The sequence below is a fragment of the Haemaphysalis longicornis genome, unplaced genomic scaffold, assembly GCF_048455015.1.
Source record: "Haemaphysalis longicornis isolate Haplotype H1 unplaced genomic scaffold, Haemaphysalis longicornis Haplotype H1 scaffold_3, whole genome shotgun sequence".
NCBI lineage: Eukaryota > Metazoa > Arthropoda > Arachnida > Ixodida > Ixodidae > Haemaphysalis > Haemaphysalis longicornis.
The window spans coordinates 215,940,207-215,963,035 of record NW_027526335.1 but is presented as its reverse complement, the minus strand read 5'-3'; the positions used below and the strand labels follow the sequence as shown (position 1 = coordinate 215,963,035).

The 22,829-nt window shown below is 50.7% G+C and overlaps 2 protein-coding genes across 2 annotated transcripts; both read right to left on the bottom strand.

Moving 5' to 3' along the window:
- Positions 1–2,182: 2,182 nt before the first annotated feature.
- LOC144173700 (uncharacterized) lies at positions 2,183–13,265 on the bottom strand. The gene is made up of 2 exons (XM_077702012.1): positions 13,120–13,265; positions 2,183–3,929 (listed from the first exon to the last, which is right to left on the bottom strand). Exon 2 carries the CDS (start codon positions 3,849–3,851, stop codon positions 3,546–3,548), a length of 306 nt encoding a protein of 101 aa, XP_077558138.1. The 5' UTR covers positions 3,852–3,929; positions 13,120–13,265; the 3' UTR covers positions 2,183–3,545.
- Positions 4,893–21,894, bottom strand: LOC144175703 (neprilysin-1-like). The gene is made up of 4 exons (XM_077704741.1): positions 21,865–21,894; positions 18,082–18,162; positions 6,430–7,911; positions 4,893–5,054 (listed from the first exon to the last, which is right to left on the bottom strand). The coding sequence occupies exons 1-4, from the start codon at positions 21,892–21,894 to the stop codon at positions 4,893–4,895; spliced, it is 1,755 nt and encodes a 584-aa protein (XP_077560867.1).
- Positions 21,895–22,829: the final 935 nt, after the last annotated feature.

The following is a 22,829-nucleotide window of genomic DNA, read 5'->3' as shown; positions in this document are numbered from 1 at the left end:
TACCACATTTTCCTGAACCACACAAGTATTTCTTCCCGAACATAGGTCTTCTCTCTGTCTCTCTCTCTCCTGGGAAAAATCAAAGCTGTTCAGCCCGGCCTAGACATAACAGAATAAAATTTCGATACACTGACACTGACTCCTTTTCGCTTAAACTTACCAGCACCAGGCACCCGCAACCTTTCACGCCAACATCTTAAGCCACAGAAGCGCAGATAACCTTTGTCTCTCCTGGGACGCGGCGATTAAAAACTCTCGTTGCCAGTCTTTCTCGTTTCCATGACCTTTACTGCTCGTGAAGAATAGATAAGAAAGCCGCAACTGCGCACGAACACGCATTGTGGGATTCGAAGTACCGCTATCACGCCTTACATCTTAGGATACAAACGTAGATGTCCCTGCAACTTTCTTCCTTTAGTGAAAAATTCCGTAGTGATAAATTTGCCAAAACATATTCAGACTAAAAAAACAGAGTATTGTGTGAGAAAACATTTGTCAAATTCGGAATAATCTTCTTTCCGGCCCGCGCTGGAGTTTTGGCGACATGCAGCGCCCCTAGCGGCCGACGCCTCTGGGTAGTACAAAAGCAGACGACCCTCGCAGCCCTCCATGTGTTTTCATTTACAAGCCATAGTCAAATTTGGTTGTACTTAGTTTAATCGCTTTGTGGCGCGTTTAAATGGCTGTTTACTGTGTGAAATAGCCCTTAAAGTAGATGCAGAGGCTAAACAAAATAATATCCGCTAAAATAAGCCGATTTATCGGCTTTCTTTTGAGCGAGCTGTCGCGGATCGCGGCGTTGGACACTATCGATAGGTCGGGTGGTCTAACTTCCTGACGACCATTGCCGTTCTTTTAGCGCTAGACACATGTACGACTGGTTCACGCGATTCGCATGCTACTGATCCGCCAAAACCGGCCCTAACAATAAGTCGTAACGATCGGTCGCATGCGAATCGCGTGAACCAGTCGCACATGCGTCTAGCGCTTTTTTCTTTCGGGCGGTCGTCAAAGGGAAGTGAACGCAAGCTTCAGCGGGAGCGTGCAAGCGAACGCAAGAATTGCGCAGCCGACTCAGCTGACACTGCTGGCCTGGTACCGCCTTGAAAACGAGTGAAAATTTTGTTTTGTATTTTCGCAAATTAAATGATTCTTGAGTAACGATTTACGCCGCACGATTTACGAACGGCAGGGTACATGTATACTAGCGAGTAGGTGAGGCAATAGCGTCAAATAAACAAATTAAGCGCTATTAAAGGACGCTAAACAAGCACCAAATCGCCCGCCAGCTGCCTGAAAAGATGTCTAATTTTATATTTGCATAACATAACAGCCTCATACACGGCGTGCGGCCATGAATATTTACATACGATCATCACTGACTCTGTTGGTTGAACGCCGACACGCCAGTTTTGTCCTCAAATGTAGTTAGGCAGCGAGACAAGACGAGAGAATTGGTCGCTTCCAGTTGAATTGTCCGCCATCTTCACACTTCACCAGATTATTGTCAAATATTATTGGCAATTCACTATTTCTTTCTCTTTTTTTTGCGTTCAAAGCCCCCTTCCCTTCCCACCCGATTTGCCGTCCAGTCCTCTGCCGTGTCGGCTGCATGCAACTCGGCCCTACAATTCAAAACTGGGAATATATAATGCAAGAGCGTAGTTAAGTAAAGTAAGAGCAAACAAGGAAAGCGAGCGGCCTCTATGTTCGCCCGACCACCTTGTTTTATCGCCGCTAATTTCGGAATCGCAAAACAGATTTCAGGCTTCTGACGCTTGCTGAATTTTGCCATTGAGACACGCAACAAAACGGCAAGCTAACGCTGCACCATGTGTTCGTAACGGCGACGCAAACGAGCACTGTTTAACAAAAGTGCACGCATAGTACGTAGGTACGCAAAAGAGCGGCGCACCGCAGCCGGCGAGCCAGCGGTCCGCTGGACTCGCTGGCTTTTTAAAGCGCGATCATCGCCCATTACGACCCTCTTATTTTTCGATCGGCTGTTGCTGAAAAGTCCTTGTCACGTAGAGTATTAGTTTAAACTAGAAATTTCACTTCAAATGGTCAGTGAACCTGCGAGTGGGAGAACGCCGTCACCGTCCCGGCACTTTCGTCGGCGCTGTAAACGTATTTAGTGCTGCAAAGCTTTTCCCCCTAATGCCAAGTTGATCGCCGGAAAAGACCGGACTCGTCGGGGATGGGCTAGTGACCATGTCGCCAAACAATCGGGAACATCGAGCTCATTTTGCTTCTGTCAACACGCGATCCTATGGGACCCGCGCAGCTTTGTACTACCCGGAAGTACTGCCCGGAAGCCACTTGCGCAGCGCCCCCTGGGAAGCGCAGGAGGCCTATTCACCCATAAATTTCCATTGTTGTGCTCGTAGTAAAAATATCTTATACGAGGTATTCACTTGTACAAATCATCGCAGTTGACTTCAGAAAGTTTAATCGGAACAGTTTTTGCTTTAGCAGAGAAAAATGGTTATGATTTGATGCACCAACTCCACACGACGTTCCACAGAGCGCCTTCTCTGCATGGTATGCGGCTGCCTTCATGAAAGACGCGCGAGCCAGCGGCTTCGTCCCGCAAGATTACGTTGTCCTGCAAATGTGTTTCGTAGCGTTGACACACAATAACAGCGATGGTTCGCACGTTTTATGGAAAAGAACAACGGGGAGCTTGCGGTGGTGCGCCCTTTCTATACGTACATGTAGACTCAACGGCCGGCTGGACATCAGACGTTCATACGGCGGGCCAGGGCGACAGCCTGTCTTTCAAGACGCGAGGAGCTTTCACGCAATACCATCGTTATCAATACCCATGGCCATGTTTACGCTTTACACCACAGTCCTAATACCACCGCACACTAATACGTTAAGTACACTGTACACACCATGAAGATATCATCCAAGACCAAGAAATATTTATTTTGTTGCTATTTGCGTCTTCGGTGCCTTCGCGTTGTTAAAGTACAAACAGTGCTAAATTATGTCAGGGAGTTTGCACATCAGACGTGCATATGGCTCGCCGGGCGACAGCCTGTCTTTCAAGTCGGTACACCTTTCACGCAATACCATCGTTGTTATCATCCATACCCATGGTCATGTTTACGCTTTAGACCACAGGCCTAATACCACCGCACAATATATATAGTACGTTAAGCACACTGCACACACCATGAAGATATCATCCAAGTAAGATACGCCAAGACCAAGCAATATATGTTGTCGCTCTTTACGCCTTCCGTGCCTTTGTGCTGTTAAAGTAGAAATAATGCTAAATTGCTAAATTATGCTAGGAAGTTTATGTCCATCAACGTTTTAGCTTTATTATTCAAAATTAGCAAGAACAGCACAGTATTCGCTCAGCGATTAAGCAATCCCAATATCCTGTATTATTTTCATTCTGTGTACCCGTTGGTTTAGTGACTATTACCTTCAGTAAATAAATACATAGGTGTTCTCAAAACGGAAAAAATAATGCTCTATAATGTAAGGCCTGGATGGCTGATGATGTGCTCTGAATACGCAACTCTGAGTCAGAAGAAGTCGCACTCGGGCACCGCCTGTGCGCGCGCGCACTTGAAGGCCGCCGCGAAGTGCTCGCTCTGCCTGAACGGCTCGTTGCACGCGGCCTCAGCAGCGGCCGCGATGCCGTTTCTCGATCCATCGGCTGCCCGGCCTGCGCAGAGAGTGTAGCACGAGGCAATGAAGAACAGCATCCTCGGAGACTGCGCCTGAGAGACGGCCGCCCTGGCTCCGGGTGTCGCCAGGAATGTTGGCCACAGGAACGACAGGCTGATGCTGCGGCCGAGCTTGACGCGCAGGTCTCCCGTTCCCGACATGTTGCTGAGAAAGCAGTTCCACAGCTGAAGCAGTCGTCGCTCGCTCCGGGGCTCTTTGGCGACAGCACTGAGCAGCACCTGAGCACAAGGAAGAGTGCGGGCACAAGTTTTGAACCATAGATTCTTAGATTCCTTTAGCTTTAACGACAGAACGCACGTCTGTCTTGGCATTTTAAACTTTGTATTACAGCTATCATGGACCACAGTCGACTATCCGGTACTCGCTTGCACAGTAAATTCCAAAAGAAGACACGCTGGGAATTATCGAGAAATATTGGGCGATGGAACACAGGCGCCTCTTGGAGAAGTGTAGTGAAGAAGTTCCCCGTCTGGAAAAAAATACAATGCTCGCCTATTGCTTTTTAAATAGCATTTGAAAAAAAACTACGGTAATTTAACGTTTTCCTTCAACACGACGCGTCATCATGGTCATATTTCGGGTTAAATTTGCGGCTACGAGGTTTCATCAAATAATACAAACTTACGACACATACTTTCTGTTCCTTTGCGGAAACAGATGCCGATGTTGGGTTGTACTAGCGCACATTTTGTGTCGGCTTATTTAACCACCTTCACCTATATCCGCTTCAAGCGCGCGGAGCCAAACCACATTGGAACGCTCTGTTGGAAACGGAAATGTGATTTCTACCGCATGTGATCAGTCTTGTTAAGAAATCTTCCGGCTATTTTATAGCCTGTAAAGTATCGTATTTAGACAACGCAATAATAGTAATTCTGACGGGCCATTCACATTTTCTTGCTAGCAAAATAACTGCTGACAGGGTGAATAGCTGACAAGGGAAGATGAGATATAGGCACCCATCCGAAACTGTTCTGTGCAAAATACCCGTAAAGGCCAACTGGGCTCAAATTTCACCTCGGCGAAACTTACTTTGAACCCACAGTAATTATCATCACATCGAGACACGACTGGTAGCCCCGTGGAATGCGTTGTTAATTATTTAGCAACGTTTAAAATAACTCCGTCGCAGGCGACGCTGCACGTGCCAGCGGATCGCGCTAACAGCCGCGAAGCGCAAATCACTGCGGCCGGCCCTGCCCTTTCTCCTGCGGGTAGCCAGGAGAACCGGTCAAGCTCCGATCGGCGCGCTTCTCCAAGCCTTGCATGCAGCTTTGCTGCGCCCGGCCTGCCGCTGGCGGCGGCTCGCTCGCCGGCTGGGCCGTCTGTAACGTCACTTCCGCCTGGAAGTAATGCCCACAATCTTGTCAATTTTTTTTGGTTTCTAAATCGCCGGTGTTTGGTGGTTGTTTGCGCCGCGGATACGTGTACTGCATTGTATTTACGCACGCTATACGAAAATAACGTTTTCAAGAGGTTTAAATTTTGAGTGCAGTTGGCTTTTACGCTGCAGGTCATGGGTTTTTATTGTACGCTAAATGTTTTCATTGCAATTATACATACTGTACAGGAAAATCTGCAACTTCCGTCACGCCCTCGCTGGAACCGCCATACCGCCCAGACACCGAGCAACCTTCCTTGCCTACTTGACTTGGCTTTCCATATGGATTTTTTTGGTCTCGAAACCAACATAAAAAATGGCAACATTCTTCTTGCTCGTTTTGCATGGAGGTTCTAAATAATACCTGGCAAACAAATATTTGTATGGAGCTCAGTTTTTGTAGTGATGAACAATTTTAAATAACCTTTTGCAATAATATTGTTGCTTTATTGCATCCACAGGCCTGTATCCGTAAGCCTGCTCATGAGCCATTCCAAAACAACCGGAACGTGCCTACCCGGTACATGACGGCACACACACTGAAGCTCGGCTCGCCTAAACACTAGATCGAGGTCTCCTTCTAGTATATATTAGTGTGAAACGCTATGCTGCAGATGCCACCCATGGAACGCGGGGTTAAACAAAATACTGTAGATCGAACTGAGTGTTGGAAGGAAGCTTTCAAGCTCACACCATTTACTCATAAGAAACAAAAACAAGAGAAAAAAACCTGGACATGGTGATCATGTTACGTGAGCCACTGCTAGACTATTTAATTGTCTTTAAGTAACACAAATGTGAAACACCTTCACATTCATCTGTGTCGCTTATCCATCCTGTCCTTTTTGTGCACCTTTCGCTTCTTCAGTTTGCGACTACAGATATCGCTGACATTTTCGCTTCCATAATGCCAGAAATATTGCACCTCCTTTGTTCCGTACACCAACTAGGCTTATAACTGCAGTGAGCAGCTCACGTGAACATTTCTTTGACAGTAAAGTAGAACTAGGGGTAAAGTTTGGCTGATTCCCGTGAAACGGTGAGCTGCATGCCCCACCATTACAGCAGCTAACTTGCAGTTTATTCATACGTTTCACATTGATCCCATAGTAGGAGCAGGTTTCATAGCAACCCAAATAAACTTTTGTTTATTCGAAATCGCGATAACGAGCAACAATTGAAAACTTCCTTTTGTGCTTCGTAAATCTGCTCGTTACGGAGTTCTACAATTCCTGTAAGCTACATCATATCTTTGCACTAACTGAAACCTATTAACTTTGGGTCTGAGCTCACTTGTGGAGTAGAAAATCCGATAGCCGATGTGCTTCGCCACTTGCCTCTAACATGCTGACAGAAGCCAGTAATCCGAAGGAGCCGAAACGAACGGCCGGGACCAGCTCCGATTCGAAGAGGAGCGGCGAAGCATACCCGGCTGGCACCATGAGAGTTCCGTTCACAGCTCGCAAAAAGTGCATCTTTTCAATCGGGAGGTGGTCGTGTCTAACTGCGTTAATAACCACGGGGTCCCGGGTTTCCCCGCGTCGGTGCGTGACGTTGATCCAGTTGAGCAGCAGGTCAGAAGACATGTCGTCGGCTGAGGCAAAGTCACTCTGCTCCTCTTCGGCGGAAGGAATGGCGTAATCGACTGTGAAGGTGGTTGGCAAGTCGCCGACAAACTTGGACAGCCAAGGTGCGCCTCGGGCCGCCGAGCGGAGGCTCTCTCCTATTGCCTGGACGAGCTCCACCAGAGGTGACCGCGACGAGTCATTCAGTCCGGCAGAGTGGCTGCCCAACAAGTTCCAGTCGATGAAGCGCTCGGTCAGCGAGAGGCACTGCGAAACCCGCTCTTGTCGCTCGTTCTCCCCGTTTCCGAGACGGGCGAGCTCAGCAAGGTGTCGGCTGACATAAGGCCCAATGAACTGCAGTGCTATCCAGCCGACGTACAGCAAGACCGCTTCCTGTCCCAACTCAGCCAGTAGGCTGTTGAACGAGTGAAGGTGCACCAAGCTAACGACGCGCACACGAATAGTATTGCCCCGCACCCGCATGCCAAGCTCTTTCTCAAGCGTGCGTCGCCAGTACTCCGCGCTAATCGAGTATGTGATCTCTGCCAGCGCCTCGAGCGAGTCGACCACGATTGAATCTTGGTCGCCAAAGTTGCGATCCAGGTACTCAAAAGTGGAGTTCTCGACATCTATAAACTCTCTGTAAGTCTGCAGTCGAACCGCGTTACGCGGGGCCAAGTAATTCCTCAAAGAGCTGAAGTGCTGCTCGTGCAGTCGTGCGGCAATCGCGGCATCACGCTTGCGCTTCATTATCCGCACTGCCGGAGAGGGCGCAATATGCACGCTCGCGTTCCCGTCGGAATCGCTGCTCTTGGTGAGCAAAAGCAACGTGGCCAGGCCAAACAGTCTGTGCAGCCGTATGGCGGCCGCAACCACGTCTGGGTCGACCTTCGGCACTGGCCAACTGACGCCGCACTTTAAGAGTAAAGACTGCAGCATGGGTGTTCCGTCCCGGTCGCTGTGGAACACGTCTTCACACGACCGGAAGAACACCGCAGCTTTCTGGAGCGGGCTTTGGCCTGTTCTCGGTGCCGGAAGGTTCCGCAGATACGCGCTTGCTAACTGCACGTGCTCGTATTCAAGAACTGAGCCCTCGTGCGTTGCATCCCAGCCGTCGCACACGTGCCTGTACAGTTTGGCACACGGGTCGACCGACAGGTTGATGCTCTCGCGGATTCGCCTAGCGTACTCGGCGCAGGATGGGTTGTTGCATACAAGGTTCTTGGGAACATTGGCGTTCCTGTTTTGAATAAACTGAGTCAGCGCAATCACGATTGTCGCGAAGAGAATTACGCTTACACCCAGGCCTAATACGGAGACGCTCAACTCGTTGATTCTTGATTTTGACATTGAGCTGTTCGTCGTGGCCCGCTGAAGTGAACGTAATCCCCTGACTCTTCCTGCGAAACAAACAGCGAGAAACAAAGAAAATTGCCACTAAAAAGCCAAAATATCTCACTAGTGTAGTTTGTCATACCCGCGTCATTAAATGGACGCTGCACAGAAAATTTCGTTCAGTTGGAAAGGGCCGCTTGAAGTCACGCCATCTTGATCATAAACAATGCGTATAACATGCCTCCGGGCTACTGTTTTTGATGACATGAAATTGCTATAAAATATATTTTTGTAGTTTTGCTTCCACAAGGAAAATAAAACACCGAATCTCAACGAAAACTACCGCAGCAGTGTTACGACAAAACTGCAGGAGGAACATCTGCCAAGACATTTTTGACCCACACAGTCTCAAAAAAAAAAAAAGAAAATCGAAAGAACCGTTCACCTGCCTTTGCAACACCTCAGTAGAGCTATGGCCACCAAAAAATGTTGTGCATTTAGCTTATGTTAAATTAAGGCTGCGTCTTTTCTGATGCCAGCCGAGAGAATTACGATTGAGAAACGTGCTCGATTGTTCTAGTTGGCATTCCATGGTTCTGTACTATTGAGCGCAAAGAATAGACAGGCACTGTAAAAGGACGCGACATGAGGGCGCCCTTGGGTCGTGTCCTTTTAGTTACTGGCTATTCTTTGCGTCCAGCTGTACAGAACCGTGAGAATTACCTCCGGGAAATTCTCACGGCAGTTTTAATAAAAGCTGGCTGACCTCAAATTCACTGAAAAATTACCTCCCAACGTAACCTAACATAACCTACCCGCCCCGTTCCTAACCAAACTTGAACCAACCTATTCTACGCTACCGAACGTATACCAGCCAATATCCACCCCATCTGAAGCGAATCTAGCATAACCCAGCTCAACGACGCAGACCACAACCGATATTAGCCTAATCCAGCGCATTCTAGTAGTCCTGTGCGTCGATCGCTTGATATAGTAATGACCATAACGAAAATAAAAACACTAACAGAATCACGACTAGCGAAATAAATAGTTTTCCCATGCCGGACTCGAACCTGGGCCTCTTCGTTTCAATTCAGGTGCTATAATACACACGCCACAGGAGCAGCTGTAAGACCGAGTGGTCGGGGAATATTTGTCCCAGAGAATCCCCGGGTGGGGTGCTTAGCAAATCAGAGGCGACTGCCGTTAGAAATTCCTGACGGTAATTCTCACTGTTGCTTTGATAAGAGACACTACCTTAGACTAGCCCTTGAAGAGCTAACCTCACACACAAAAATAAACGTTAGCGAAGGAAGAGGCTACCGTGATGAAAGCTGACACACTGCAGCGAGCTGAGATTCGAGCGTTATGGAGTCCTGTTTCCTTACGCGAAGCTAGATTATATTCTCACCTCGAAGCAAAAACAGCGGCAGCTTGTATGGGTGGCACAAAAGCTGATGCTACTTCTATGTCTTCTCGCGTTGAGGAGAGGCACACACACCCTTCTATTATAGATTGACCACCACACACCCGGCTATAAACAGAGGCTTTAGTATTGAGGATAGAATTAAATCAATCGCAGACGGAAAGCGGCCTACAGCATATTTCCCTATTTCCAGTGCCGGTACAACGCTTTCCAGTGATGGTCGTTGGGGCGACATCTTCAATGCAAATAGACAAAGCGCGATAACGACGCTGTATCTCATGAACAACTTTTGGTGGCAGTGCAGTCAGGGCTACAAAACGACCGAACCACGCCGTTTCACTGCGCACCTGGAAGTAGTTCAACAAAAATAATTGGCTGTCGGTACCCTCAACAATTAAAAAGATATTGCCGCGAACCATGCATTGGGTTTGTTTATTTGTGTTTTGCTTTTACCGCCCGGCTGCGCCGGTCTGTGTTATCTCTGTGCCAAGGGAAGCGCGTGTTCCATTCTTTCTTTTTGTGCCGCATGTGTTATCTGTTCTGATAGGGAGAGCATCCCGATCTAACGTGAACAGCCCGGAATAATCTTCTTGGATCTACAATGTTCTCGATGCGAATCGACGGTTCCAGAACCACGCGTGCCGAAAGATAAAAAGCCGGCAGAGCAGACGCCGGGGTATTCGATTCTGCAACGCTCGCCGACGCAAGTCACTTTGTTGACCGCTGCTTCGCCGACAAGGACGATGCAGTTGTCTTGAACATGTCACCCTGCCACCCCGCGCAAGCTTGATGGTCGCAGTCTACTGTGAAGACGCTGCTCCTGACGTCGACGCTATCGTAGACACTGATCAAAGGGTGCTTCTCGACCGTGGTGTGTCTGTCGCAAGAGGCATTGCGCGCTTCAAAGAACACCAATCCCACATTTTGGTTACTAATTTCCCCGAGGAGTACCAGCATTTAAACAAGGGCGCGGCAATTGCCTTCCTCGAAGAAACGCAAGAAGCAAGTGACGTGACCGCGGTCGCCGACTTTGACCGCACACCCGTAGAAACCTTCAAGCTCCCGCAGCCCTTCGACGTGAATCCGGCGCTACCGCAAGAACAACGGAACAAATTATTGGCTTTGCTGCGTCGCTATAGCGAATGTTTTTCGTCGAGCGCAAAACTACGTCAGACCCCTCTAGCGAAGCACCGAATAATAACCGAAGATGGAGCCCGCCCTACCCGACAGTCACCGTACCGCGTCTCTTCACACGAACGGGAAGCCATCCGGACTCAAGTCGACGACATGCTCAGCGACGACATTATACAGCCATCGAAAAGCCCCTGGGCTGCGCCCGTCGTACTCGTAAAGAAAAAAGACGGAATATTATGGTTTTGCGTAGACTACCGGCGACTGAACAAAATCACGAAAAAGGACGTGTACCCCCTCCCCCGAATCGACGACGCCCTCTACCACCTCTGCCACGCGAAGTACTTCTCATCGATGGACCTGAAGACCGGGTACTGGCAAATTGAAGACGACGAGAGAGACCGAGAGAAGACTGCATTTATAACCCCAGACGGCCTATACGAGTTCAAGGTGATGCCGTTTGGGCTGTGCACAGCACCAGCGACGTTTCAAAGAGTCATGGACACTGTGCTAGCTGGCCTTAAGTGGCACACCTGCCTCGTATACCTCGACGACGTAGTGGTATTCGCCCGGACTTTCGACGAACACCTTGCAAGGTTGGAGTCTGTACTCGAGGCCATTCGTACGTCGGGGTTGATGCTGAAGTCTGAAAAGTGCCGTTTCGCATACGGGGAACTCAAGTTCTTGGGCCACGTCGTCAACGCCGCGGGAGTCCTACCTGACCCGGCAAAAACTTCAGCCATTGCGAACTTCCCAAGGCCGAAAGACAAGAAGTGCGTGCGAAGATTTCTCGGGCTGTGCGCATACTACCGGCGCTTCGTCGCTAACTTTGCACGCATTGCAGAGCCACTCACGCGCTTGACGAAAGATAGCACCCCTTTCAGCTGGGAAAACGACCAAGAAAAAGCATTCAGCGAGCTGCAAAAACGCCTGCAAAGCCCGCCCGTGCTCGCTCATTTCGACGAAAATGCCGAAACGGAAATGCACACGGACGCCAGTGATATAGGCTTGGGTGCCGTCCTTGTCCAAAAGCAAAGCGGCTTTGAAAGGGTAATCGCCTATGCCAGCCGTGGTCTGTCGAAGGAGGAGAAAAACTATTCTGCCTCTGAGAAAGAGTGCCTGGCTATTATATGGGCGATTTCAAAATTTCGCCCATACGTGTATGGAAGGTCATTCAAGGTTGTAACAGACCACCATGCGCTGTGTTGGCTCGCCAATTTGAAGGACCCCTCTGGCCGTCTTGGGCGGTGGAGCTTGCGCCTGCAGGAGTTCAACGTTACAGTCGTTTATAAATCCGGCAGGAAACACTCCGACGCCGACTGCCTGTCCCGCGCCCCCGTCGACCCCCCACCACAAGACTCTGATGAAGAGAGCGCGTTCTTCGGGATCGTGACGGAGAGCGACCTAGCCGCCCAGCAGCGTGTCGACCCCGACTTACGCGTCATAATCGAGTACCTCGGGGGATGCAACGTTGCCGTTCCTAGGGCCTTCAAACGCAGCTTACCAGCATTCAGCCTGAGAAACTCCGTCCTCGTGAAGAAGAATTTCAGCCCCGGAACAAGAGCGAATTACCTTCTCGTCATCCCCGCGGACCTTCGTGACGAAATTTTGGAAGCGTGCCACGACGACCCGTCTTCCGGACATCTGGGCACAGCCCGCACTATTGGAAAAATCAAGGCGAGGTACTACTGGCCCGGCCTTACCTCTGACGTCACCCAATACGTCCGGAGCTGCCGTGACTGCCAGCGACGAAAAACGCCGCCGCCAAGACCCGCCGGACTTCTGCAACCGATCGCCGTCCCATCGAGACCATTTCAACAGATTCGAATGGACCTTTTAGGCCCGTTCCCTACGTCACGATCACAGAACAAGTGGATTGTCGTAGCGACAGACTACATGACGCGCTACGCAGAGACCGCCGCTCTTCCGAGGGGGACTGCACAAGAAGTGGCGAAGTTCTTTATAAGCCAAGTTGTGCTGCGACATGGAGCCCCAGAAGTCCTAATCACAGACCGCGGAACGGCATTTACTGCGGAGCTGATGCAAGGAGTATTACGCTACAGCAACACGGATCACCGAAGAACGACGGCGTACCGCCCCCAAACGAACGGACTAACAGAACGTCTGAACAAGACAATCGCAGGTATGCTGTCCATGTGCGTCGACGTTGAACATAAGACTTGGGACGAACTGCTCCCGTATGTCACGTTTGCGTACAACACGGCTATTCAAGAAACCACGCAAATGACACCGTTCGAGCTCGTCTACGGAAGACTGCCGACTACAATGCTTGACGCCATGCTGCCTCACGTAGAAGACGACGACCTGAACGCCGACGTCCAAGGATGCCTCCAGCGTGCGGAGGAGGCCCGCCAGCTAGCTCGAGTTCGTATAACGGACCAGCAGCTGGTGGATGCCGGCCGCTACAACCTCCGACGCCGAGCCGCCGAGTACCACCCAGGGGATCGTGTGTGGGTTTGGACTCCCACCCGACGACGCGGACTGAGTGAGAAACTTCTGCGACGATATTTCGGACCCTACAAGATTCTACGACGTGTTGGCCAACTTACCTACGAAGTGATCCCCGATGGTGACTCCGGCACGTCACGACGACACACGCGGCCCGAAGTCGTCCACGTGGTTCGCTTAAAACCTTTCTACAGACGATGACGAACTTTTATTTTTATTTGTTCGGACTGTCCCTTATGTTAGCATCGGGTCGATGCACTCTTAGAGGGGGGATAATGCCGCGAACCATGCATTGGGTTTGTTTATTTGTGTTTTGCTTTTACCGCCCGGCTGCGCCGGTCTGTGTTATCTCTGTGCCAAGGGAAGCGCGTGTTCCATTCTTTCTTTTTGTGCCGCATGTGTCATCTGTTCTGATAGGGAGAGCATCCCGATCTAACGTGAACAGCCCGGAATAATCTTCTTGGATCTACAATGTTCTCGATGCGAATCGACGGTTCCAGAACCACGCGCGCCGAAAGATAAAAAGCCGGCAGAGCAAACGCCGGGGTATTCGATTCTGCGACGCTCGCCGACGTTTGTTGACCGCTGCTTCGCCGCCTCTGTATTCTTTTGAGTTGTTAGGGGAGCACAAGTTCGCTCCAATAAACGTGTTTCTCATTCAAGACAACTGCATCGTCCTTGTCTTCGTGACAATATAGTCCTTATGTTTTAGGCTTGGATTCATAATTCCGCTGAATTACTACCCAGAATATATTGTCGAGAACCATGCATCGGGTTTTTCTTTGTGTTTTACTTTTGCCGACCGGGTGCGCCGCTCTGTGTTATCGGTGTTGTCTGTCTGCCAAGGGAAGCGCGTGTTCCATTCTTTCTTTCTGTGCCGCATGTGTTATCTCTTCTGATAGGCAGAGCGTTCCGAACTAACGTGAACAGCCTAGAATAATCTTCGTTGATGTACAGTGTTCTGGATGCAATTAGACTATTCGGGAAACCCTCGCGCCGAGTGATAAATTACCGCACAGCAAATGCCGCGGCATACGAATCGTCGACTCTCGCCTTCGCACATCAGTTTGTTGACTGCCGCTTCGCTGCCCGTATTCCTTGAGTTGTTAGGGGAGCGTGAACCCAGCGCTGCCGCAAGAAAACAGGGAGAAATTATGGGATTTGCGGCGTCGCTACAGCGAGTCCTTTTCGTCAAACTCAAAATTACGTCAAAAACCCCTAGCGAAGCACCGAATTTTAACCGAAGGTGTTGCACGACTTACCCGACAGTCACCGTACCGCGAGTCTTCACACGAGCGGGAAGCCATCGGGACAGAACTCGAAGACATGCTCAGTGACGACATTATAAAGCCATCGAATAGCCCCTGGGCTGCTCCGGTAGTAAGTGTGAGGAAAAAAGACGGCACATTGAGGTTCTGCGTTGACTACCGGTGATTGAAGAAGATAACTAAAAAGGGCGCATACCCCCTGGCACGAATCGACGACGCCCTCAACCACCTCTGCCGCGCGAAGTACTTCTCATCGATGGATCTGAAGACAGGCTAATGGCACATTGAAGGGGACGAGAGAAATCGAGAGAAGAGTGCATTCATAACCCCGGACGGCCTATACGAGTTTAAGGTGATGCCGTTTGGGCTATGCACGGCGCCAGCAACGTTTCAGAGTCATGGACGCTGTGCTAGCTGGCCTGAAGAGGTACACCTGCCTCGTATACCTCGACGTCGTTGTGGAATTCTCCCGGACTTTTGACGAACACATTGCAAGGTTTCAGTCTGTAATCGAGGCCACCCGTACGTCGGGGTTAAAGCTGAAGTCCGAAAAGTGCCGCTTCGCGTACGAAGAACTCAATATTTTGGGCCATGTCGTCCAAGCCGCGGGAGTCCTGCCTCACCCGGCGAAGACTTGAGCCATAGCGAACTTCCCGGACTGTGCGAATACTACCGGTGCTTCGTCGCAAACTTCCCACGAATTGCAGAGCCACTCACTCGTTTGACGAAAGTTAGCACCCCTTTCAGCTGGGAAAACGCCCAAGAAAAAGCGTTCTGCGAGCTGCAACAATGCCTGCAAAACCCGCCCGTCCTGGCGTATTTCGACGAAAATGCCGAAACGGAAATGCACACGGACGCCAGTGGTATAGGCTTGGGTGCCGTCCTCGTCCAAAAGCAAAGCGGGGGCGAAAAAGTAATCGCCTATGCCAGCCGTGGTCTGTCCAAGGAAGAAAAAAACTACTCAGCCTCTGAGAAAGAGTGCCTCGCGATTATATTGGCCAATTCGAAATTTCGCCCATACGTGTATGGAAGACCGTTCAAGGTTGTGACAGACCACCATGCGCTGTGTTGGCTCGCCATTTTGAAGGACCCCTCTGGCTGTCTTGGTAGGTGGAGCTTGCGCTTGCAAGAATTCGACGTTACACTAGTCTATAAATCCGGGAGGAAACACTCCGAGGCCGACTGCCTGTATGGCGCCCCCGTCGACCCACCACCGCAAGACTCTGACAAAGACAGCGCATTCTTCGGAGTCGTGACGGAGAGCGACCTAGCCGCCCAGCAACGTGCCGACCACGAGTTACGCGTAATGATCCACCACCTCGAAGGACAAAACGTCGCCGTGCCTAGGGCCTTCAAACAGAACTCACCAGCATTCAGCCTCAAAAACTCCGTCCTCGTAAAGGAGAATTTCAGCCCTGGAACAAGAACGAATTATCTTCTTGTCATCCCTACAGACCTTCGTGACGAAATTTTGTAAGCATGCCACGACGACCCATATTCAGGACATCTCGGCACAGCTCGCACTATTGGGAAAATCTGTCGTTTTGACAGTGTCGTCACCCACTATGTCTGGAGCTGCCGTGACTGCCAGAGACAAAAAACGCCACCGACTAGACCCGCCGGACTAGCCGATCGCCGACTAGCCGATCTAAATCTCATCGAGGCCCTTCCAACAGATTGGAAGGGACCTTCTGGGCCCGTTCCTTATGTCGCGATACGAGAACAAGTAGATTGTCGCAGCAACAGACTACATGACGGCTACGCAGAGACCGCCGCTCTTCCGAGGGGGACTGCACAAGAAGTCGCCAAGTTCTTCATAAACCAAGTTGTGCTTTGACATGGAGCCCCTGAAGTCCTAATCACGGACCTCGGAACGGCTTTCACTGTGGAGCTCATGCAAGGAATCTTACCCTACAGCAACACGGATCACCGAAGAACAACGGCGTATCACCCCCAAACGAACGGACTAACGGAACGCCCGAATGAGACAATCGCGGATATGCTGTCTATGTATTGTACGTCGACGTTGAACATAAGACTTGCGACAAAGTCCTACGGTATGTCACGTTTGCGTACAACACGGCTATCCAGGAAACTACGCAGATGACACCGTTCGAGCTTGTCTACGCAAGACGGCCGACTACAATGCTTGACGCCATGCTTCCCCACGTGAAAGACGACGAACTCAACGCCGACGTCCAAGGATACCTTCAGCGTGCGGAGGAGGCCCGCCAGCTAGCTCGAGTTCGCACAACGAACCAGCAGCTGGTGAATGCGAAACGCTACGACCTCCGCGCCGAGATGTCAAGTACCGCCCACGAGATCGTGTGTTTGGACTCCCATCCGACGACGTGGACTCAGTCTCGGGACCACCCGAAAGCCATACTAGCCCTAGATTTAAAAGGGGCATTTGATAATGTCAGCCACACAGCCATACGCAAACAGATAAACGGCCTAAACTGCGGGCAACGTACCTACACCTACGTTCGAAACTTCCTTGACGGCCGAAAAGCTATTCTGAAGGTGGGTGACCTGACATCAGATACAGTTTCCTTCGGAAACAAGGGCACACCCCAGGGTGCCGTCCTGTCCCCATTGGTATTCAACATAGCCCTGATTGGTCTCCTTCCGCTCCTGGCTACTATACCAGGCATACGCCATGGATTATATGCGGACGATATTACCATACGGGCCATTCATGGATCAGTAGGGGACATGGAGAATAATCTCCAACAGGCGGTTGATGTAGTCATCCAATACACACGGCAGTGTGGCTTAGAAAGCTCGCCGCATAAATCGTATCTGTTGACTGCTCACACAGGTTTAAGAGAGAGAGAGAGAGAGAGAGAGCGATCTTTAATGAAGTCTGGCCATGTTAGCTGGGCTAAAATGCCTAACTTGCTACGCCAGTTGATGACGGGATGAAGATGATGGCGATGATGTTCAAGAAGTTGATGCGTACAGATACGGCGAGTTATTTACAGCGACTGGTCTAGACCTGTGTGTTGCAGGTACTCTATCAGAGCTTTGGTAGCCCTTAAAGCACGTTTGGGACAAGCCCATGGTCCTAAAACGTCCTTTAGTTGCATGTCCACGGAAAGCGGCAGTCCCAAAGTCACTGCGAGGGATACTCTTTGAGCACTGAATCGAGCACATTCACAGAGCAGGTGCTGCAGGGTTTCTTGCACATCACAGTGTGGGCAGAGTGGCGACGTAACCTGTTTTATCTTGAAGAGGAAGTTGCGCGTGTATGCGACATTCAACCGCATGCGATGTAGAATTGCTTGTACCCGCTTGGGGAGTCCTGGTGGCATTTTAAATTTGCAGTTGGGATCTATGAAATATAACGGCGCATAATGACGTGATACGTCATCCCAGGCTGCACGCTGCATATTCCATGCCACGCTGGATGCAAGTATAGATGCATCTTTCCTGGAGAATGGTTTAAGAACACCACAGAGCAAGTCTCCCAAATGATCCGGATGATTAGTACCAAGACGAGGGGCATGCGACAGGAGGATGTACTCAGGCTGGTTCAAGCCTTCGTAGTATCTAGGGTCACTTACTCCCTCCCCTACGCCATACTCTCCAAGACCGAAAAAGAAAAAGGTGGAAGCGATGATACACAAGGCGTACAAAGTAGCATTAAGACTACCTGTTACCACCTCAACGCAGAAACTCTTGCGGTTGGGAGTCCACAATACCTTAGCTGAACTATTCGAAGCCCACCATTTGAGCCAACTCTTACGTCTTAGCTGTACCCCTACCGGTAGAGCCATTCTGTCTCAACTTCACCTGCGCTGTTCTCTGCAACACCCGCAGGCCGATGCGACTCAGCTTCCCCATGAGGTTCACAAGTTCATCGATGTGGCCCCACTGCCACGCAACATGCATCCGACATATCACGAGGCTCGTAGGGAAGCTCGAGCGAAAGCGATTGTTAATCAATACGGCCGAAACTCTGCCACAGTCTATACAGAAGCTGCTTCCTATACAGGGCGAAAAGCTATGACCGCTCTCGTTTCTGTAACCTGATTGATTGATTTGATTTGATTTGACTGTGGGGTTTAACGCGCCGACGCAACGCAGGCGATGAGGTGCGCCGTAGTGGAGGGCTTCGGATTAATTTTGACCACCTGAGGATCTTTAACGTGCGCCGAAATCTCGAAAACACGGGCGTTTTTGCTTTTCGCCTCCATCAGAAAAGCGTCCGCCGCAGCCGGGAATCGAACCCGCGAGCTCGTGCTCAGCAGCGCAACGCCTTAGCCACTGAGCCACCGCGGCGGGTCGTTTCTGTAACCTAAAACCTCGTTACATGCGCATCAATTCCCACCATCCACTCTCTGCAGGCGGAGGAAGCGGCCATCTCCCTAGCCATTGCACAAACCTCTGCAGAAATAATTATCACAGACAGCCAACAAGCATGTAGAACCTTCTCCAGCGGTTGCATATCACGACCTGTCCGAAAGATTCTACTCGAGCATCCTCCTCGACATTCGGTAGGGATTATTTGGGCTCCAGCCCACTCCGCCATGTCTGGCAACGAAGCTGCCCATCAGCGAGCCTGAGAGTTGACCCACCGGTCAAGCCAGGAGTTCGGCGAGCAGTGGCAGGTCTGCCCCCTCTCGTCGTTCTACGAAATCACGCAGCATTACCGCCTGGAACGAACGCTATATCCTCCTGCGCACAAAAGCCTCACCAAAGAACAAGAGCGCCACCTACGAGGCATCCAAACAAGCACTTTTCTCCACCCCACTAGAGCTCACATTATGGCCCCCACCCTGTACTCCTCGCAATGCCGCTTCTGCGAGGCTCCGGGCACCCTCTACCATATCATGTGGGGCTGTGATAAGAACCCCCACCTACCCTCCCTGCCCTTCTCCCCTGAGCAATGGGAGAGAGTACTGTCCAGCTCAGACCCTGACGACCAGGTTTGGCTGGTGCAGAGAGCCCAAGAAGCCGGACGGGCTCAAGGGGTCCTAGAATGAGGACTCTTCCCCAGGGCTGACTGTTTTTGAGACACGTTTATTCCTCCTCCTCCTCAGTGAGAAGCTTCTACGACGGTATTTCGGACCCTACCGGATTCTACAACGTCTTGGCCACCTTACCTACGAAGTGATCCCCGATGGTTATTCCGGAACATCACGACGCCGCACGCGGCCTGAAGTCGTCCACGTGGTTCGCTTAAAACCTTTCTACGCACGATGACGGACTCTATTTTTTATTTGTTCGGACTGTCGCTTTTGTTAGCATCGGGTCGATGCACTCTTATAGGGGGGTAATGCCGCGAACCATGCATTGGGTATGTTTGTTTATGGTTTGTTTTTACTGCCCGGCTGCGCCCGGCTTTGTTATCTGTGTCCCAAACAAAGCGCAGGTTCCATTCTTTATTATTATGCCGCAAGGGTTATAGCATTCCGATAAGGAGAGAATTTCGCCGTTACGTCACTGTCCTGGAATAATCTTCTTTGGTCTACAATGTTCTGGATGCAGTTAGACTATTCGAGAAACCTCGCGACGAGTGATAAATTTCCGCAGAGCAGATGCCACGGATTCGAATCGTCGACGCTCGCCTTCGCACGTCACTTCGTTGACTGCCGCTTCGTTGCCTCTATTCTTTGAGTTGTTAGGGGAGCAGAAGTTCTTCAGAAGGGAAAAGGGATGGGCGTGTTGGTTCATCGTCAGGCGGAAAACAAGCGCTAAATAAAAACACAGGACGAGGAGTGGACGGGACAAGCACTAACTTTCAAGAAAACTTTTATTGCAGAACCAGCGCTTATAAACACGTCTGGGCAGAATGAAGAGAGGGGAAATGAAAGGCAAACATCAAAAACGGTGGGCAAAACAAGAAAAACAGGCCGTCAGCAGGCCGTCTGTAGCTTTATCGAAACTTGAATTGGATTTCTTGTCATAGGCGGCACGTCACTGTTTTTCTTGTTTTGCCCACCGTTTTTGATGTTTCCCTTTCCTTTCCCCTCTCTTCATGCTGGCCAGACGTGTTTATAAGCGCTGGTTCTGCAATAAACTTTCTGTTGAAAGTTAGCGCTTGTCCCGTCCACTCCTCGTCCTGTGTTTTTATTTAGCGCTTGTTTTCCGTCTGATCACAAGTTCGCTCAAATAAACTTGTTTTCCTTGACAACTGCGTCGTCTTTCGCTTCGTGACATTATTAATCAGAGAGCATGATTTTTTAGTTTTTCAAATATTTTTGGTTGCGGTGTCGCCACTGATTTTGCAATGGTTCCCTTAAAAAAAGGCGTCCTCGTTGAAGGGCTTCAGCTGCTCGCCACTTCATTCTCCGCATAAGATTTTGAAGAAGCTTGAGAGGCAAAAGCTGTCAAAACACACGAAGCAAGTGATTTGCAAAGCCTTTGCCCAAGTGAGACTGATGCGACCGCGACTCTCCGTTGTTTGCGCAATCCGTTCGGTTAGTCAGTTTGCCGGCATAAGCGAGCGTGTGCGTCTGCTCTTTCGGAGCCGACCGAACCACGCCGTTTCGCTGCGTGCCTGGAAGTAGTTCAACAAAAATGATTGGCTGTCTGTAACCTAAGCAATTAAAAATTTAGTGTTTCTATATTTTAGCCTTGGACTGATCGTGCCAGAATATATTACTACTAGCCGGAATATATGAAACAGATAGAAAAATATTTTAGTTTTTCGGATTTTGTTGGTTGTGGCTGTCATCACTGGTGTCGCAATGGTTGTTTTAACAAAACATGGCGTCCTCATTGACTCATTGGCCTGTTTTCTATATACGGGCGCTCTGGCCGCTCTGGCAGCCCGCGGACTTCCAGAAGCTTCCACTCAGGCAGGAAGTTGCGTCATAATTACGTTGTTCAAGAACCTCGGGATACACTGGAAGCCGGGACCGAGAAATCCCAGCTATGACGACCGCTGCGGTGCAACTTTTTAAGTGCGATGCACTTTATAAGCGACCCCAAACCATCCACCGCCGGCGGCGGCGGCGTCCGCAGCCCTGCTCTCCCTAGCAACGGCGCAGAGCGGAGAGGAGCGTCGATAGCAACGGCGCAGTGACGTCACTCACCACGTGACGCCACGCCCTCACCGCTCCCTCGCGGCGCGGCGGTGTGCGCCGCGCGCATCCCTCTCCTCACCCGCGCCGTGACGTCACGCACCACCTCCTCTCCCGGCAGCTGCCGTGCGCCGCTGCGCGCGTCCCCCTCCCCCTTCGCTCGCTCCTCCTCTCTCCTCGCTGGCTGCAGCTGCGCGCGCACCCCTCTCTCTCGCGCGCCCGCCTTCTCTCTCAGCCACCTGGCTCGGCGCGCTCAGCGCGGCGTACCCCCCTTTATATGCAGCGATAAACCGCCAGACCTCCGTGGGTCGGCGCGCGCGCTCTCTCGCTACAGTCTCCTGCTCGCTCTGCTCCAGTTTAGACCGTTCGCTGGCTGGGCGCCTCTCAAGGCGATGTCAGAATTACTACGCCGTGTACTCTCGGCGCAAGAAATGCATTCGCACTTCCTCACGATTCCCTTCGGGGAGGTGGGGGCAATTTTTTTTCGGTCGTCTGCTACAGTTTCAGCGGTTAAATGTCGGACGACGCAAGAAGTTCGTTCGCTTACCTCCCCGAGGCGTTCTTTGCGGACCGTCATGTTGAAGATGAAGAGAAGGATTGTGCTTCGTCCTCGCGATGGTCCAGCGGGAAGAACGGCACCACGTATTCATCTACGTGGAGAACATTGTGCTGTAAGTAGGTACCTGGGGTTCGAGTTTAGGAGACTGCTTCGCCTGTCGCGGCGTACAGTCGCCGAATTTCAACATTGAGAATTCTACCCCGAAGGACTGCGACGATGCCCCGAAATGCCTGCCCAGGAGACAGTTCTGATTGCCCTGACGTATATCGGTGCACAGTATACCGTGCACATGATCGCGAATTCGACGTGAGCGAGTCACCTGTTCATGCCGCAGTCTACCGAGTCATCGGATTTGTTTATTTCTATCAGCGGATGGGAAATCTTCTGGCCCGACCGAGCAGAATGAGAGCTCAGCAAGCGGGCGTTCAACAGTCTCGTTCGTCGAAGAAGCGGAGGACTGCCGGGCATGATCGGAGCGATTTATGGGTGCCGCATTTCTAGACCCCCTGTGTCCGAAGGGAGTTACAATCGCAAGAAGTTTCACTCCGTCGTACTCCAGGGGATCTACAATGCGGACATGGTGTTCATCGACGTGTTTGCCGGATTTCCGGGTAGCGCCCGCGATGCCAGAGTGCTGCGGGAGAGCTTTTTTCGTTCCGGCTGAGGAATAAACGAAAACGTTCGTCTATGACACGCCACCAACAAATGTACTCGCTTAGAACCCCTTACATGAAGCAATAAACGCAGGAATGCCTTCACCTAGAATTGCCACGCCGTCGTCGCCGACGAGCTGAAATAGCCTCTCCATGTCTGCCAGAAGACGAACCACAAATGACCATTTAGGCGCGAATCATGTCATCTCACTTCGCGTTCAAAAAAAAAAAAAACACGGGTGTTGCGATGAGAAAACTAAACTAAAATGTGCGGAAAAGTGATTTTTCAGATCAACTAAA